The sequence below is a fragment of the Mya arenaria genome, chromosome 12, assembly GCF_026914265.1.
Source record: "Mya arenaria isolate MELC-2E11 chromosome 12, ASM2691426v1".
Taxonomy (NCBI): domain Eukaryota; kingdom Metazoa; phylum Mollusca; class Bivalvia; order Myida; family Myidae; genus Mya; species Mya arenaria.
The window spans coordinates 56,941,749-56,958,640 of NC_069133.1; the positions used below are offsets into that span (position 1 = coordinate 56,941,749).

Genomic DNA, 16,892 nt, shown 5'->3' on the forward strand with positions numbered 1-16,892 from the left:
TGTATTTACTGTACTCGTTAATAGAATTACAGAGAGGGACTCATAACGAAAATTGGTATCGAATATATGGTTTGTTTATCTTAGAAAGGGAGTATTAGCGTTAAATATTATGTGTTAAGTAAGTTATACAGGTGGAGACATAGACAGCCGAAAAGATTTCATTTATTTAAAGCAACAGTAATGTTCACTTCTAGTAATACCGAGATGAAACTGCAACATTTAGGTTGTGCCTTTGCAGTATCATTTCATTTAGGGAAGCTCTAAAATTCTGAACTAGATGTAAATTCCAATGCCCATACAACCAGTTAAGCAAGCTCGTTTGCATAATAGTTGCAATATAATTTCTCTTATTCACGATAATTACGTTGTCCATATGATCGGTTTTTAAGAATCAAATGAAAACTACAGGAACAAGTCAAGTAGTCAAACCCTCTGATAACAAAACCTCTTTAGAGGCACAAGGTTAGGGCTCAAATGACAGTGAACGAGCGTAACAAACGCTCACACATACAAACACCGCAAACAGACCAGACACGCATCGATATAGCTAAAACGCTAAATGGCGAGACCTTTTTTCCTTGGAACGCTTAAAATGAAATAACCTCACAGCCTTCATTTCAAGTAAGAATAGGATTTTATTTCGAGGCTGGAAAGGATACACACATATTCGTTTTCATAAAAAGCTTGAACATTAGTTTGAAATATTCAGAAGTATGCTGCTATCAGTAAGCATGTTTCGGTAACACCACATGTACATTGTAGTAGAAGCAATAAGGTTACGCTTATTATATGCGGTTAAACAGATGCTCATAGTTTATATCATATACCCACATACAACAAATTCTTGTTTTACAAAACTTGCACTATTTCAGTATAAATAACAATTATTGAAAATACAACAATCATACAAAATACAATAAAACTAAAGAAGGAAAATGTCAGTATTACTGTATTGATTCAAAACTTCGTCCGAGCTATTAAGCTTAGCTATGTTTCAACAATATAAAATGCATTATTTACAGGTTCATTCTTAGATTTAATGGTCTATAATGTATAGCTAGTTTATATCCGTAATATTGAAAGCATTATACAAAAACGATTAGCATGCACAAATGTTAATAATGTATTGATCATTTTTCGTACATTCTACAAAATGAAACATTGCACATGTTCTATTGAAAATGACACATGGGAAATGTTGAATAGAAAATATAGCATGGGAAATATTCAATTGATAATGACAGATGGGAAATGGTGAATGAACAATCTAACATGAGACATATTAAAAAGAAAAGAAAACATGTGAAATGTGCATGTTATTTTCATGTTAATTGCTGTTTCAGGTGCACATAGCTAAACTATTCGTGCTTATCATTTGTTTAAATTTCGGCTTCGGATAGAGGGAAACCGTCCTGGTTTATATCAAGACTGTGAACGTCCTTTAGATACTGGGGTCACCACTGCTTTTCTGGTCGTCTTCCCTTGCCTGAAATTCCGCTCAAGATATAAATCATTTGAACAGATGTGTCTAAACGACGCAATCGTCATTCAGAATCCTGGGGCAGTCATTGACACTAGTTTCTTGGCCTACCGTTGTCTGATCTTCCGCTATAGGTAGGAAGGACTCGAGCTTGGGGGCATCATAATCACTGGTGGTTTTGCCTTCCGTTGCCTGAACTTCGGCTTCGGGTAGAGGTAAAAATGATTCGAAGAGGTGTAGCTGCATATCGCAAATGTCGTTCAGGTTCATTGAGTCATCATTAGCACAGGTTTTCTGGTCTTCCTTAGGCTGAACTTCCGCTAAAGGTAGAACTGAATCGAGCTCGTGTTTCTCACCGCCGCATATGTCGTTCATGGTCTTGGAGCCATCATTAGGATTGTTTTCTTGATCATTCTTTGGTTTAAAAGGTAGAAAGAATTCGCGCTTGTGTATCTCAAGGCCGCATGGGTCGTTCAGGTTCTTGGGGTTATTAATAGCACTGTTTTCTTGATCTTCCTTTGGTTTAACTTCTGATACAGGTAGAAAGGATTCGAGCTTGTGTATTTCAAGGCCGAAGGGGTCATTATGGTTCTTGGGGCTATTATTAGCATTGTTTTCTTGATATTCCTTCGCTTGACCTTCCGTTACAGATAGAGATTTTTTGAACTGGTGCTTCCCAAAGCCAAGACTGTCATCCTTGTACCGGGAACTATCATTAGCTCGATTCCGTCTCCGTCTGAAGAGACAATTGTACTTTTGTAAATATAGGTTGGTGTTTGTTAATGTGCATTTATCAAAGCATAGTCTGGCAGGGCTTAGTGTTAAAATTATGTTCTATGTTCTGGCTCTGCTTCTGTTTGAATTTGAGAAAAAAATACATTCATGAAAATGGACAAACTCTATCAATTCTTACACTAATCATTAAAAGTTCGACGTCACCACAAAGTTCATACTAAATGTTAAACTCTAATCACTCTAAACTATGGATCGAGGACAAATTCTATTCGGCTTAAAATTGTCCTTCATCTAAACTTATGAAATGACATAACGTACACAAAGAAGACAATACAGACGATTCCGACGTTGAGCACGATAGCGCCTCCAATACCGCCGCCAATATACCAGATCATGGAGTAATCTTTTGCTGTAATGACATAGTATAACGTTAATTTACATCGCCTTTTACATTCAATTCAAGAAAACCATATACATCCGTTGAAACTAAATCTGATTGATAATACAACATTATTGGACAATTGCCTTAGCGATCACTAGAGTGGCCGGTGATATCACGTGAACGACAACTTAAGTGTTGACTTTCCTAAAATCCTTCAATGATTCAAATTAATAGGTGGCTTTTATCCTGTTCAGGGCCGAAAGAAAACCCGTGGAAAAATGAACAATTACAATCCATTAGATGGAGGGGTGCCATACGCATACATACCCGATAGTTAATTAAGACTAGGGATAACATACGCACACAAGTACTATACTCATAAAGATGAGGAGAGCCTAATACATAAAAACCAAAAACCGAATACGGAGGAGAGGGGGGGGGGGGGTGCTACACATACTTACCTGATAACACATATGAGGGATAAAAATTCGGTACCCCATAAGTTGGGAGGAGAACCAAAAGCATACAATTCCTATAACCAAAAATGTGTCGGGAGGGGAATCAAATGCGTACAAACCCAAAAAGCAATACGGAGGAGAGGACCTACACATATGTACCCGAGAACACATAAGAGAGACAATAAGAACATTCGCAATGAAACCCGGTAACCCATAAGGTGGGAGGGAAACCCGACGCATTCAAACCCGACAAGCAACAAAGTGTCGGGAGGGGGATCATACGCATGCAAACCCGACAACCAACAAGGTGTCGGGAGGGGGATATAACGCAATAAACCCAATAACTAAAAAGGTATCGGGAAGGGGATAATACGTAATAAACCCAATAAACAAAAAGGTGTCGGGAGGGGGATCATATACATGAAACCCAATAACCCATACGGTGTCGAGAGGAGGATCATACGCATCAAACCCAATAACCCACAAGGTGTCGGGAGGGGGATCATACGCATTAAACCCAATAACCATAAAGTTGTTGGGAGGGGGATCATACGCTTAAAACCCAATAACCAAAAAGGTGTCGGGAGGGTGATCATACGTATTAAACTCAATTACCAAAAGGGTGTCGGGAGGAGGATAATACGCATTAAACCCGATTGCCAATAAGGTGTGGGAAGGGGATTATACGCATTAAACCCAATAACCAACAAGGGTGTCGGGAGGAGGATAATACGCATTAAACCCAATTACCAAAAGGGTGTCGGGAAGGGGATTATACGCACTAAACCCAATTACGACGGTCGTCGTAGAGTTTTACTGAATATGCATACAAAATGCCTGTATAAGTCATGTCTGAGCGAAACACCCATGACTTAGCTATGAACGATCCAACGAATAACTCATGCCCTTATTCATTAATAATACTGCACTACATTAACGAACTTATTTGTTGGTATGTTGTCGAGTGCTTTTTGTTTATTTTTGAAGAAAGTAATACAGAATGCTGCTGCACATAATTCGTATTAATAAAATTTTGTTGCGTTTATAAACACCGTATGCTATATAAATTAAGATTTGTTTTTGTCGATGTTTGAACCTCAACATTTTGAAAGGGATTGAAATGTTTTGATGAAGGATTGGACAGTTTAGTCCGAATAATCAATCAGATAAGTAGCATCATCAGCGAAGAGTGACTATTTTATTTCCATATTAAAATAATTTATTCATTTTTTCCCTAAATATCAGGGTTTATCTTTCTCTAGCTACACAGTATGAGTAAACGAATGTTCATACCTGTGCAGCCAGTGTCGTCTTCTTCCCAGTAGCCGGCAATACATTTACATTCATAACTTCCTATGGTATTTTCGCACACCGTGTGCGGCTTTATCACGCATGGATCTAAAAAGGGTTTAGGCGGCTTACATTCGTCAACATCCTCTTCGCAAGAAGTGCCTTTCCATGATGGGTTGCACTGGCAATTTCCGTCGACCTTGTCACAAATATCTGTGTTTGTCTGGTTGCATGAGCAGGTCTGGTCACAGTTCACACCAAATGTACCGTTAGGGCATCCTGTAAAACAGAACGAAGAGGGGAACAGCTGTAATACAGAATTGTAATTTATTTTAACTTAGTTTTTATGATTTCATTATGAATGTATTGAAATGTAGAAAAAGTGAAGACACAACTGTGAGTAGATCAAAAATAATTCGATGCTGTTTGTGCGTTGCATCAAAATGACGTGCAAATGTTCTACTGTACTTTCATTTGTGTTCACTATAACATTCCCCTGGTAAAAATGAGCATTACATTTTATAAATAAAACTTACATCAGATAAGTGTACAGTTCAATGGTGATTCTTTCTGGTTATATAACACAAAGTAATCTAATATATCCTATACAATGTTTGGTCAGATTTTGCAATTACAGTTGAACCCTGTTGGCCCGAACTCGCTTGGCTCGATTTCACCGTTGGCTCGAACTGGATTTAAAGGACCGATTTCTTTTAACTGATTGTTAAATTTTCCGCTTGGCTCGAACTCCCCCAGGTTCGAGGTATTTTCGCCGGTCCCATAGAATTCGAGCCAACGGGTTTCGACTGTACTACATTTGTCCCATGACAGGTCAAAGACTATTATATTTATTCGGCACTTGCTAAATTCATTTCATTATGAACACTTGATTTATGAGAATATTTAACAACATCCGAGGACAATCTGAATTCTGAACTGCATTAAAACAGCTATAAGTTGTAGTAACCCATATAGATGCACCGTAGCTTATTACTAGTAAAACACAAGTGTTAAACAGTTTGTTTTATATGGTTTAGCATGGAAAACAGCCAACACTATTGCATTTAGCTATTAAAAATAACCTGGCACTTTCAGCACTCTGTGCTTCTAATTTAGCTTTCACTTCTTAGGCCTAGGTCAAAATAGTGTCTTATTATTTCAAGCTTGGAGTCGCCACACAAAAATACAAAATGTTTAAATGGTTTTGAATGTAGTCTTTGATCGATATTAATTAATAAATGGTTGATAGCGTCAATAAGGGCAAACAAAGACAGTAATATGTAAATTTACTGGGGGTTTAAACCAGTTTATGTGCACAACCTCACTCTTATCCCAACAATCCTTAATAAAGATAAAACGCAAAAGGTAAATCTTATCAAAGTATGCATTAACTTGAGAAATTTTATCAATAAAACAAATAATAATAAACGTAAAGGTAAACCCCAAGTACTTCTATGATAAGAGGTCCCAACTCTATCTGCAGACGGAGGGAAACAATTCAGAGCACCTAATGCAAAAACTTTTCAAAGGTACGATGCAGTTATTGTAAGAAACTATAAATATCCCATACAGCCTGCCTTATAAAAGAAAAGGTTTAAAACTGTACGATCATAAAGTTTCATAATAAAAAAGCATCAGTGTACTTAAATTGGGAACAAATAAAGAAAACATTATTAAAAATAAAAGCGACATGTATTCGCTAATCTTTCCTTCCAAATGATTTGAAAATGTAAAATATTTGAAGAAATTGAAGTCACATGCCAAATCACTCCAAAAACGTGTTCGCAAAAGAAGGTTTTAAAGATAACATGAATTAGCAATATCTTCATAAAAATCAAAGCACTGAAAGTTTAGTTAAGAAAGGATGCTATATTCAACCCTATATTTTGTTTCAGGTATATATCTTCAAAAACAAGAAAGCAAGTGCTCTTCAAAATATTGCCTTTATATCCACGATTTAAATAAAATCCAAGTAAATCATTAAGTCTATCTGCCCAACTACCTGCTGGAAACATTTTAATTTTACGAATTTTTTAAATAAACCATGTTCGCATACATATTTTATTAAAACCAAAAAATGAATTTCTGCAAGTGCAATTACATAAACAAATAAAAGCTAAAGTAGTTTTCTCTTCAGCGTTTCTTCCAAGTGCGGGTCCCCAATACTGCGTTTGACAGGCTGGGATAAACATGGTAACATTTCATCAATGATTACCTTTCTCAACACTCTGAAATGAGTGATCTATTTTCTTTGAAAAAATGACATTGTGTCAGGTATTTGGGTCTCAAATCTGCTGTGCAGCTTCTGAACTCCCATAATAAAAAAGATACACCCTGGCTGAAACAAAAGTTCAAAATATTTAGTATTATCGATACATTCCACGGCTTATGGCTAACAATTATATCACGCAGCTATCCCTCACTTCTGTTCCTTTTTCGAGAAACATCTGGCGTTTCACAAAGCCCAGAAATACGGCTATAAGACATCATGGAGATCATAGTCACTACTTTCAGAAATTGCACTTTAGCCAATAAGTGATACAAATTGGAATTGTCAAAGCTTGGTGTTGGTGTCGCAAAATCAGAATACACTGGTATGCTAGTAAACAATCCCTCGCTGATGATTACCTGCCTTCAACTTGTCAGGTTTCTGGTTTATATTTCATATTTTGATCAATTATTTTGCACACGGTTTCAGCGTCTAGTGTTAATATACACAATGTCTAAAAATATCAATTTCACCGAAAAACGCAGCTAACTCAAAGTTTGTTTTCCTCTATGCTGAAAATGACACGCCTTGTGTCGACGGAGCAGTCTGCACCTATACCTTATATATATATATGTATTTCAAACATGTAGCAACAGGAATTAACAATAACGCATTTATAATGGCTTTAAAGTCATACAATAAGATCTTATATAAGATCTTTGCATACAATATGGAGAGTAGATCGAGACAGTATCTGTAAATTGTATGACATGTTATCAGACCTAGACGATTTAGATAATCATACAACAGCAATTTCTTGTAATTCTTTGTTGATTATACAACGTTTTGAAATAAGTTTGCAACGTTTAAGCTTTTAACGAATAATGTATTTTCAAACTTATTTTATGATGTATTACTACTAAACAATTACAAACATTGAAAAAGACGGAGAATAATAACAACCGATAAACAATTTTGCTCTTGAAATATAGATATTGAATAATGGAATAAAATATATGACGCATTTGTATGCCCTCCTCTACACATAGTGAACATATTGAAAGCGACTTTAGAAAATGACGACACAGTTATATTGCGTGAACGTTTTAAGGAAAATTTACTGATATGTCAAAATGTGTTTACTACCAACAAACATTACAACCTAATAATATTTGACGAATATACCTGGTACCGCTGCTTCTGATGTTGATGTAGAATCTCCTTGAGAAGTCATTCCATCTTCTCCATCTAGCTCAATTGTAGCTGTCTCTCCTGTATTCACAAATAAGCTTCGTTTTCACAAATGCAGATGTTTTGTTAGTTTCCGACTTCTTGTACAAAAATGAGTCTGACAGGAAGATAAGATTTCAAGTTTTAAATTTTAATTACATTTTAATTTACACATTAAGAAATTTGAGCAATATGGTTTTAAATCCATACAAAAAATCCTTTGGTCTTATTAGCAAAATGTAGGGTATTATCGATACACTTTCCGTGAATTGTATGTGATTTACGTTGTTATCACATTTTATGACATCTTTGCTGACAAATACTATAAGATGGAGTTAGTATTGGTTGTATTTATATATGAAGGACTAATCGAAAGTTTTTTTAATAAAACATGCACGGTACAGGTATAATTCCAATATAATAGGATGTGGTCCTGGATTACCTCTCTATATGTAGGATTGAGAATGCTACATTGGATTGATAATTTGTTTATGTCTAAGACATGCACATATTTTATAGTTAATCTTTTTTGTAAATTCCGCATAGTTTCTGCACTCAGAGAGAAAAATGTCATTCATTTCTCAAAGATAATTAATGATTTTGCTGGAGCTGAACTTAATGTGTTCCGGCCTGATGCAGCATATAATTCTTGAAAAAGTATACGGTTCAAAGTGTGTGAATATTCCTAGGAGAACTGCGGCATACTTTTTATTCTTCAAATCAATTGCGTTTAAACTGAATTTTACGGAATGTACGGTAAGCATATACATGAAACGCTTGAAATGGCATTTGATTTTCAACCTGAAGTGTTTTGAATGTATAGGGAAATTGATTTGTAGTGTGTAACATAAATATGTATTTTAAGCTAATTTTATACATCAATTTATAATAACTAAACAGTTGCAAACTTTGAAAAGAAAACTCAAGAAAAAAAGAAATATTGGTTAAAATGACATAAGCCCATAAAAATGAATTTCACACTATTTGGCTAATATTTAAACATTTAAAAGATGATTTTCCTTTAAAATAGCAGTATTAAGTAAACGAAAACAATGCAATGCATTTCAACTATACTCCAAATATAGGTAACGTCCGTCACAATTGTATATCTGCTTCTACACAATATATACACCATCAAAGCGACAACAGTCAAAAATGTGATAACACAGTTACATTACATGAAAATTTGGAGGAAAAAATACTGAAATTTCAAAATACTCACTTCCAACTTAACAACAGAGTACATAACAACAACATTATCTTACGAATGTACCTGATTGTTCTCCCGAATAATCTATATCCTCGGCTCCATCTTTCTCAAATGCGACTGATGTTCCTGTATTATAAACGAATTCATTTTTCACAAATGCAGATGCTTCGTTCAATTTTATTACTTCTTGCCTCTGATAGCAAGATAATACGTGGCATTTAATAGAAAATGTATAGATCGAATGTTGAGCGATATGGCTTTAAAGACATACAATAAGATCTTTTATCTTTCAAGAGAAAATGGAAGGTATAATCGATGCACTATCCGTGAATTGTATGTCATTTTTGAGGATTGTTCCATATGTAATGTCATTACACATGCACAATCTAGATACACATAAAAGTGCAATTTCTTGTATAAAAATGGTAAATTGCAACACTTTTATTTACCTTTGCAACGCTTGAGCCTTAAATGTATGTTTAACCTAACGCTGATTTATAATAACCGAACAACCACAAAATTTGGCGAAAGCAAACTTAAATAAATATAGCTGAAAAGACATAAGCCCATAAGTGCAAATTCACACCGAACAAATCATGAAACATTTGGAAGGGAAATTTACTGAAATACCAGAATAAACACTTCCAACAAACATAACATCAAATACAACATCATCATTATTAACCGAATGTACCTGATAACGCTAGATCTAATGCTGGAGGAGAATCTCCTGAATGACCATCACTGATGCTTTCATCTTGTCCAATGGCGACTGATATTCCTGTTTCAACAAATGACAGTTTTCGATTCGAAGGGTGAATGCGAAAAGGTTCTAAGTGACATTAAATAAAGAAGCAGAAAGAACCTTATCGCTTTCACCCCCTCGATATAACATATGCTTATCTAAGTGTCCTACTTCATGGGCAAACAATGAGTCTAACATCACGATAAATCTTCACAAGTTAAGAGACTACTGTACAAGTAGAATGTTGAGCGCAATAGCTTTAAAGTTATACAATAAGGCCTTCAATTTTTCTTTAATATTATCAGCTTAAAAGGGTGTATAATAAAACAACTATCCGTGAACTGTATATGATATACGAGGGTTGTTCAATATGTAATGGGAATACACCTGGACAATTAAGATACTCATTGAAGTGCAATTTCTGGAATTACAATGGTTAATTGTAACACTTTTTTATGTTTGCAACGCTTTAGCCTTAAAATGTATTTTTAAACTAACACCGATTTATAATAACCGAACAACTACAAATTTGACAGACTTAACTAAATATTGATAAAAAGACATAACCCCATAAAAGCAAATTCACATCGAATAGATAAATTAATAGCATATTTCATACTGAATAGCTCATATTTTGGTACACATTTTAACGATAATTTTGCTTTTAGAATAGTTATAATATCTAACATTTTCTTTGTCTCCAAACGAAATTACGATACGAAAATTGAAAGCCTCGCAATTGTAAACCTGCTTCTACACAACGTTAAGATATTAAAACAAGAGGGCCAAATGGCCCTGAATCGCTCACCTGTCATATATTGCACATTGGTTTGATAAGAAATCTGGATGGTTCAAAGTAGTTAAGGTTTTTGTGGCCAATTTTGACCCCAGGGCCATAATTTGAACAAACTTTTTAGAGGTCCACTAGACGATGAATCATGCCAAATATCTAAGCTCTAAGCCACGTAAGTTCAGAGGAGATGATTTTTGAAGTTTTCACTATAAACATATAGAGAAAACCCATGACCCCCCAAGGGGGCGGGGACGATTTTGACCCCAAGGCCATAATTTGAACAATCTTTGTAGAGGTCCACTAGACGATGAATCATGCCAAATATCTAAGCTCTAAGCAACGTAAGTTCAGAGGAGCTTTTTGATTTTTTTTTCTATAAACATATAGAGAAAACCCATGACCCCCTACAGGGGCGGGGCCAATTTTGACCCCAGGGCCAGAATTTGAACAATCTTTGTAGAGGTCCACTAGACGATGAATCATGCCAAATATCAAAGCTCTAGTCCAAGTAAGTTCAAAGGAGAAGATTTTTGAAGTTTTCACTATAAACATATAGAGAAAACCCATGACCCCCCGGGGCGGGGCCAATTTTGACCCCAAGGACATAATTTGAACAATCTTTGTAAAGGTCCACTAGACGATGAATCATGCCAAATATCTAAGCTCTAGTCCAAGTAAGTTCAGAGAAGAAGATTTTTGAAGTTTTAACTATAAACATATAGAGAATACTCATGACCCCCCGGGGCGGGGCCAATTTTGACCCAAGGGCCATAATTTGAACAATCTTGGTAGAGGACCATTTGGTGATCCTACCAACCATATATCATCGGCCTAAGCCTTGTGGTTTGGGAGAAGAAGATTTTTAAAGTTTTTCCTTTTGGTTGCCATGGCAACCAGAGTTCTGCATGGAATTGAATTCTCTGAACAACTTTGATAGAAGACCACACAAGGAACATCCCTATGAAGTTTTATTATTATTGGCCCAGCGGTTAAGGAGGAGATGTCTTTTAAGTAAATTGTTGACGGACGACGCACGACGGACGCCGGACAAAAGGCGATCACAAAAGCTCACCTTGTCACAAAGTGACAGGTGAGCTAACAACATAAGTGAAGAACGATTTCGCAGTCATATTTCGTGAAAGATTTGGAAGGGAAACTTACTGAAATTTCAGAATAAACACTACCAACAAACATAATTCTCGCCGCATGGCTCAAATTTCACCAGCCATTTAAATGTTAATTCTACTTTTAAAATAACTGTATTGTGAAAACGCTTATAGGTTACGATAAGAAAACAACGAATCCGTTGGAGTCGTGTACCTGCTTTAACAATTTGTATACATATTCAATCCGATACTATTACTTGTGTTACAATGGTTAATTACAACTCTTTGAAATAAATTTGCACGGTTCTAGCCTTTTAGTGTTTATTTAAACTATTTTTAAACTCTGATTTTAAAACTTCCAGACAAAAACAAATATTGGCAATAAAAGAAAACAAATAAATATTTAAAGGATAGAATGACACTAGTCCATAAAATATGATTTTAACTGCGTATGTCTCAGATTGAACATTTTAATGTAAATCTTGCTTATGAAATAGCTGTTTTGAGTAAGGAGATAAACTACCGCATTCCTCATTACTCCAAACAGATTTTGAATGCTAACTATAAGCGACACCATTCCATTAGCGATGTGTTGCGCGTTTACCTGAAGTTTATTCACTTTGAAATAAGGTTTCATTATTGAAAATATGAGGTAAGGACATTTTAGTATTATCGAAATTAAACGATTAAAAATATGCAGACAAAATGTAAAAAATAAACGCAAATATCTTACCAATAATTGAAGAAATTATCAGATATTCCGTTATTAGGAAAACCAAAATTATGCTCGTCGAACACATTTTTGTAAAACACAACAACGACAGGAATGGAATTAATCATCTATGTTATTTATTTGATAGCAGTTTTAAATGAGCATCAATAAGGAAATTCTTAAATTAAAAGAATGTAGTAAGCAAGTTTCCTATTTGTACTTACTTAAACAAATTATGTAAAGTGTAAGTGTTTGAGAAGAAAAGGGAAACTCTTACAGAATAAATGCAACAACGCATATAAATCATTAGCTTGACAATGTTTACGGCTTTTTACTGGATTTCAAGCTATTTATGGCTTACAACAAGTGTTTATAACATTGAGAATTACTATAGTACTTAAAAACAATTGTAAAGTGACAACGAACAGGCAACACCTTTAAACAAAATAGAAAATATAATAGGAATGATTACACAATATCAAAAGCCGGATAAGATCGACAGTTCTTTAAACGCTTCAAACATTGAGCTACATCTTTCGAAACAATCGAAAAAAGAAAAAGGGGAAAGGCACGTCTGTGTCAACTGAGCTTATTTCTAGAACCAATATACTATACTCAGGAAAACTAGAAAAGTCCCTATTTTATAGCCGGTGAAGCTTTATCTGTGTAGTTGCTACATGTTCATTGTACATGTATTTTAAACCCTGGCGATGTTCATTTGCACGTTTTGCACGTGCACCCTATACATGCCATCCATATTTTAATGTCGTACCATTCATGCGATAGGGGCTATTCTGAAAATTAATTTTTTTCTTTAATTTTTCACTGTTTTCGATATGCCACGGCTTTCCGAAAACGAGCGAAATCAGGCAATTGGGATGCTTGCGGGTGGGATGTCCGCCAGAGTAGTCGCGCGTCGGTTCGGGTGCTGTCGGAAGACGATTAATCGTCTTGCATCCCGGTACCAGCAGACTGGGGCTGTTCACGACCGGCAGCGACCAGGTCGGCCTCGTGTAACGACGGCTATAGCAGATCGTTTCATTACGGTGACGCACTTACGTCAACGTCAATTGGCAGCCAGTCACTGCTAGGCAATACGGTGTCTCAGGGCAGACAATTCGCAACCGGTTGCGTCGTAACGCCCAACCAATCAGGGCACGCCACCCGTACACTGGTCAGATAATGACCCAAAATCACCGTGCTGCCAGGCTGTTATGGGTGCGACGTCATATGATTTTGAGAAGGGCTGACTGGAACCGAGTTTTGTTGACCGATGAATCTTGGTTCACAGTTAGTCATGCTGACGGAAGAATGAAAGATTCGCCGATTGTTGCATTGTTGAGAAGAACAGGTTTGGGGGAGGGAGCGTAATGGTCTGGGGTGGGATCATGGGAATCCGGAAGACATATTTTGTTGTTGTACAGGGTAAAATTAATGCACAGCAATATGTTACAGACGTGCTAAATGCATATGCCTTACCATTTATTCGTCAACATGGTCCTGGTGTAACATTGATGCATGACAATGCCTGTCCTTATGTAGCAAGGGTCACCACTCAATTCTTGCAGCAAAACAATGTCAACGTCATGCCATGGCCCGCGGTTTCCCCGGACCTCAACCCCATTGAGCACATATGGGATCATCTCGGCCGCAAAGCACGAGCTAACCATCAGATTGACAATGTTCGTGATCTTACACGGGCGTTAAAACAGGAATGAAGGAATTTGCTTAACGCACTGGTATTGCGTTACGTTACGTCGATGCGGCGTAGGATTATTGCATGCATTCATGAAAATGGTGGCCACACTCGGTACTAACGAGATTTACTGGATGTGCCACATTTCTTATAGAAATTCCATCTCTAAACATTTAATAACACCTTTCTGAGTTTTGGGATTTTTGATTTTGACCCCACAATCAATGTGTTTTTTTACTGACAGATGGAACTTAAATATTTAACATATCATTTCAACAACATAAAAATAGTGATCTTGGATTCATTGACAGTCAAAACACCATAACTACTATATACTGAACTGATTGCTTCTTGAAAAAAATCATGCAATTAAAGAAACCGAACAAACAAGCAAAAACTGAAAGTATCTGGTCTTAAATGCTAAATTTTGCACAAAATTAACAGAACTGTGTTTTGCAATTGTCTATATGTTGATCAATTATTACATATTAGCTGTAAATGTCACATGTTGTATTATTTACATTCAAACAAGTTTGACAGGGGTGTCTTACATCTTCATTCTCTTGAAATAAGGGAGTCTGTGCTGCATCCACTCCAAGTTTCAGATTATTGGACCACTTCAGGCTGCTGGCACATCAGAATCTGCAAATAACATAAAAGCAATGTTTTAACAGAATAAAAGTACTACATGTATCTACTACTGTGAAGGTATGCAAAATGCCAGTTAACAATTATTTGAGGCATGCACAATTCTATATGTAGTCATAAATTTGATATAGTCACATAGTGTAATTTCATGCATTCAAAGATCAAGACAAAATAGATGAAATATATTGCGTTTGGATATTTTGCAATGAGTATTTAACAACTCCTAAGGTAATTGACTATAAAGAAGCATTTTGGAGAAGTCAGAAATGCAAATGCTTAGAAATCCTCCTTACTTGAAGACATTTTCTTGAGGCGATTTTAAGTATCTTCCATGGCCGAGAGTGTAAGATAGGTTCATTCCGACCCGAGCGAAGGGTGTTTTGCGGAAACGAGGTTTACCGAGTTTCCGCAAAACACCCGGCGCGAGGGTCGGGATGAACCTATCTTACACGAGCGGCTATGGTAGATGCTTTTTCTCCCACCTCAGTTAAACAAAATTAGGTAAAAATGAATTTTTTGCTGGAACTCTTTTGTGCTTAGTGAAAATAATAGAGTATGGATATGCGATAATTTGTGGCTGTCATGGATATGCGCGCACTGATTCAGATGATGTTAATAGTCAAATCGGTCTTTAAATAGTTCTAAGGAGAGTAAAGCATTATTATCCCCCGCCTATGAAATAGGGAGGGGGATATTGAAATGGCGTTGTCCGTCCGTCCGTCCGTCCGTCCTTCCTTCCGTCCGTCCTTCCTTCCGTCCGTCACCTGCGTTTTCTCAGTAACTAGCCGGTATAATTTCATGAAACTTAAAATAAATATAAACCACTATACTGGAATGATGCCCGTCCAAAAAAAAATTGATTGGTCAATTGTCCTTGGAGTTATTGCCCTTGATTTTTTGAAAAATGCACATTCACAGCCATTTCTCAGTAACTAGTTGGTAGAAATTCTTGAAACTTAAAATAAATATGAACCAACATACTGCGATGATGCCTGTTTATTTATATTTTGGATTGTGTAATTTCTATATGAGTTATTTGCCCTTGATTTATTAAAAGATCCATGTTTGCAGTCTTTTCTATGCAACTAGCTGGTAGAATTTCATGACACTTGGAATAAATAAGAACCAACATACTGTGATGATGCCTGTCTATTTTTCTTTTGGATTGGTCAATTTTCCTTAGAGTTATTGCCCTTGATTTATAAAAAAATCATTGTTTGCGATATTTTATAATTTGGCTCGGAAAGGGATAAACCAATGTGCTTACCTATTCTTTCTGAGATTTTTTTAACCTTCAAGCACAAACAAGCCATCAAGCACAAACAAGCCATCGTTGGCGGGGGATATCTTTTCACTGAAAATGCTCTTTTCTTGAAAGGTTCGTGAAAATTGTTTTATTGTGACATTTGAAGTTAGAAATAATTAATTAGCGTTCTAAATATAGCCACAAGACAAGGTTTCCATGATGCTACAGACGACAGTCTTCAACAAGGGAGGTAACTACAATGTGGTGACCATAAACAAGGAGTTCCATACAGGCATTTTTTCTTCGCCCGTGGGCAAGATAAGAATTTCTAGAATGGTTAAGTTATTGGATCTACTTATCTGAGGTAGGAGAAATGGAATTCCAGACGGAACTATTTTTGAGCAGTAGTTTTGTCCTTAAAGGTCCTCTAGAGCTTCAGCAACCATGTGGCTATAAAACATTTGTGTTTTTACAGAATGTTGAAATGTATTAAGAAGTATTGAGGGATAAGTCAAAAACCTCAATGTAACTTTTTTATTTTTGTTTTGGAACGAGCCAATTTTTGCGAAAATCCATGGAAACCAGTTACATAAGAGTGCTGAAAAAATCAGATTACAGATTTTTATATCTAAGTTCAAAAATTGATATGCATTTTTCTGAAACCGTTAGTAACAGTTTATGCCATAAAACATTAATTTTCGAACGGAAATATGAAAATCTGCGACTGATCTTTTGTCAGTAATCTTTTATTATTGGTTTGCAGTTATTTACGCAAAAGAATTGCTCTTTCCAAGACAAAAAACATAAAAGTTGCAAAAATGGTATATCTGTGAGAGTGTAGCTTTAATAAATGAATATATGTGAATTGGAGAGGTGAAAAGAGTTAGTTGTATTTTTTTTTAAATAGAAATTTCCTTTCATTTTGTTGCCCTGATTGTTGAAGTATATGTTT

General features: G+C 35.9%; 1 protein-coding gene across 1 annotated transcript; it reads right to left on the minus strand.

Annotated features, from left to right (window-relative positions):
• Window positions 1-615: 615 nt before the first annotated feature.
• LOC128211963 (uncharacterized) lies at window positions 616-12,528 on the minus strand. The gene is made up of 7 exons (XM_052917134.1): window positions 12,372-12,528; window positions 9,689-9,775; window positions 9,058-9,120; window positions 7,740-7,826; window positions 4,349-4,624; window positions 2,534-2,624; window positions 616-2,216 (listed from the first exon to the last, which is right to left on the minus strand). The coding sequence occupies exons 1-7, from the start codon at window positions 12,436-12,438 to the stop codon at window positions 1,529-1,531; spliced, it is 1,359 nt and encodes a 452-aa protein (XP_052773094.1). The 5' UTR covers window positions 12,439-12,528; the 3' UTR covers window positions 616-1,528.
• Window positions 12,529-16,892: the final 4,364 nt, after the last annotated feature.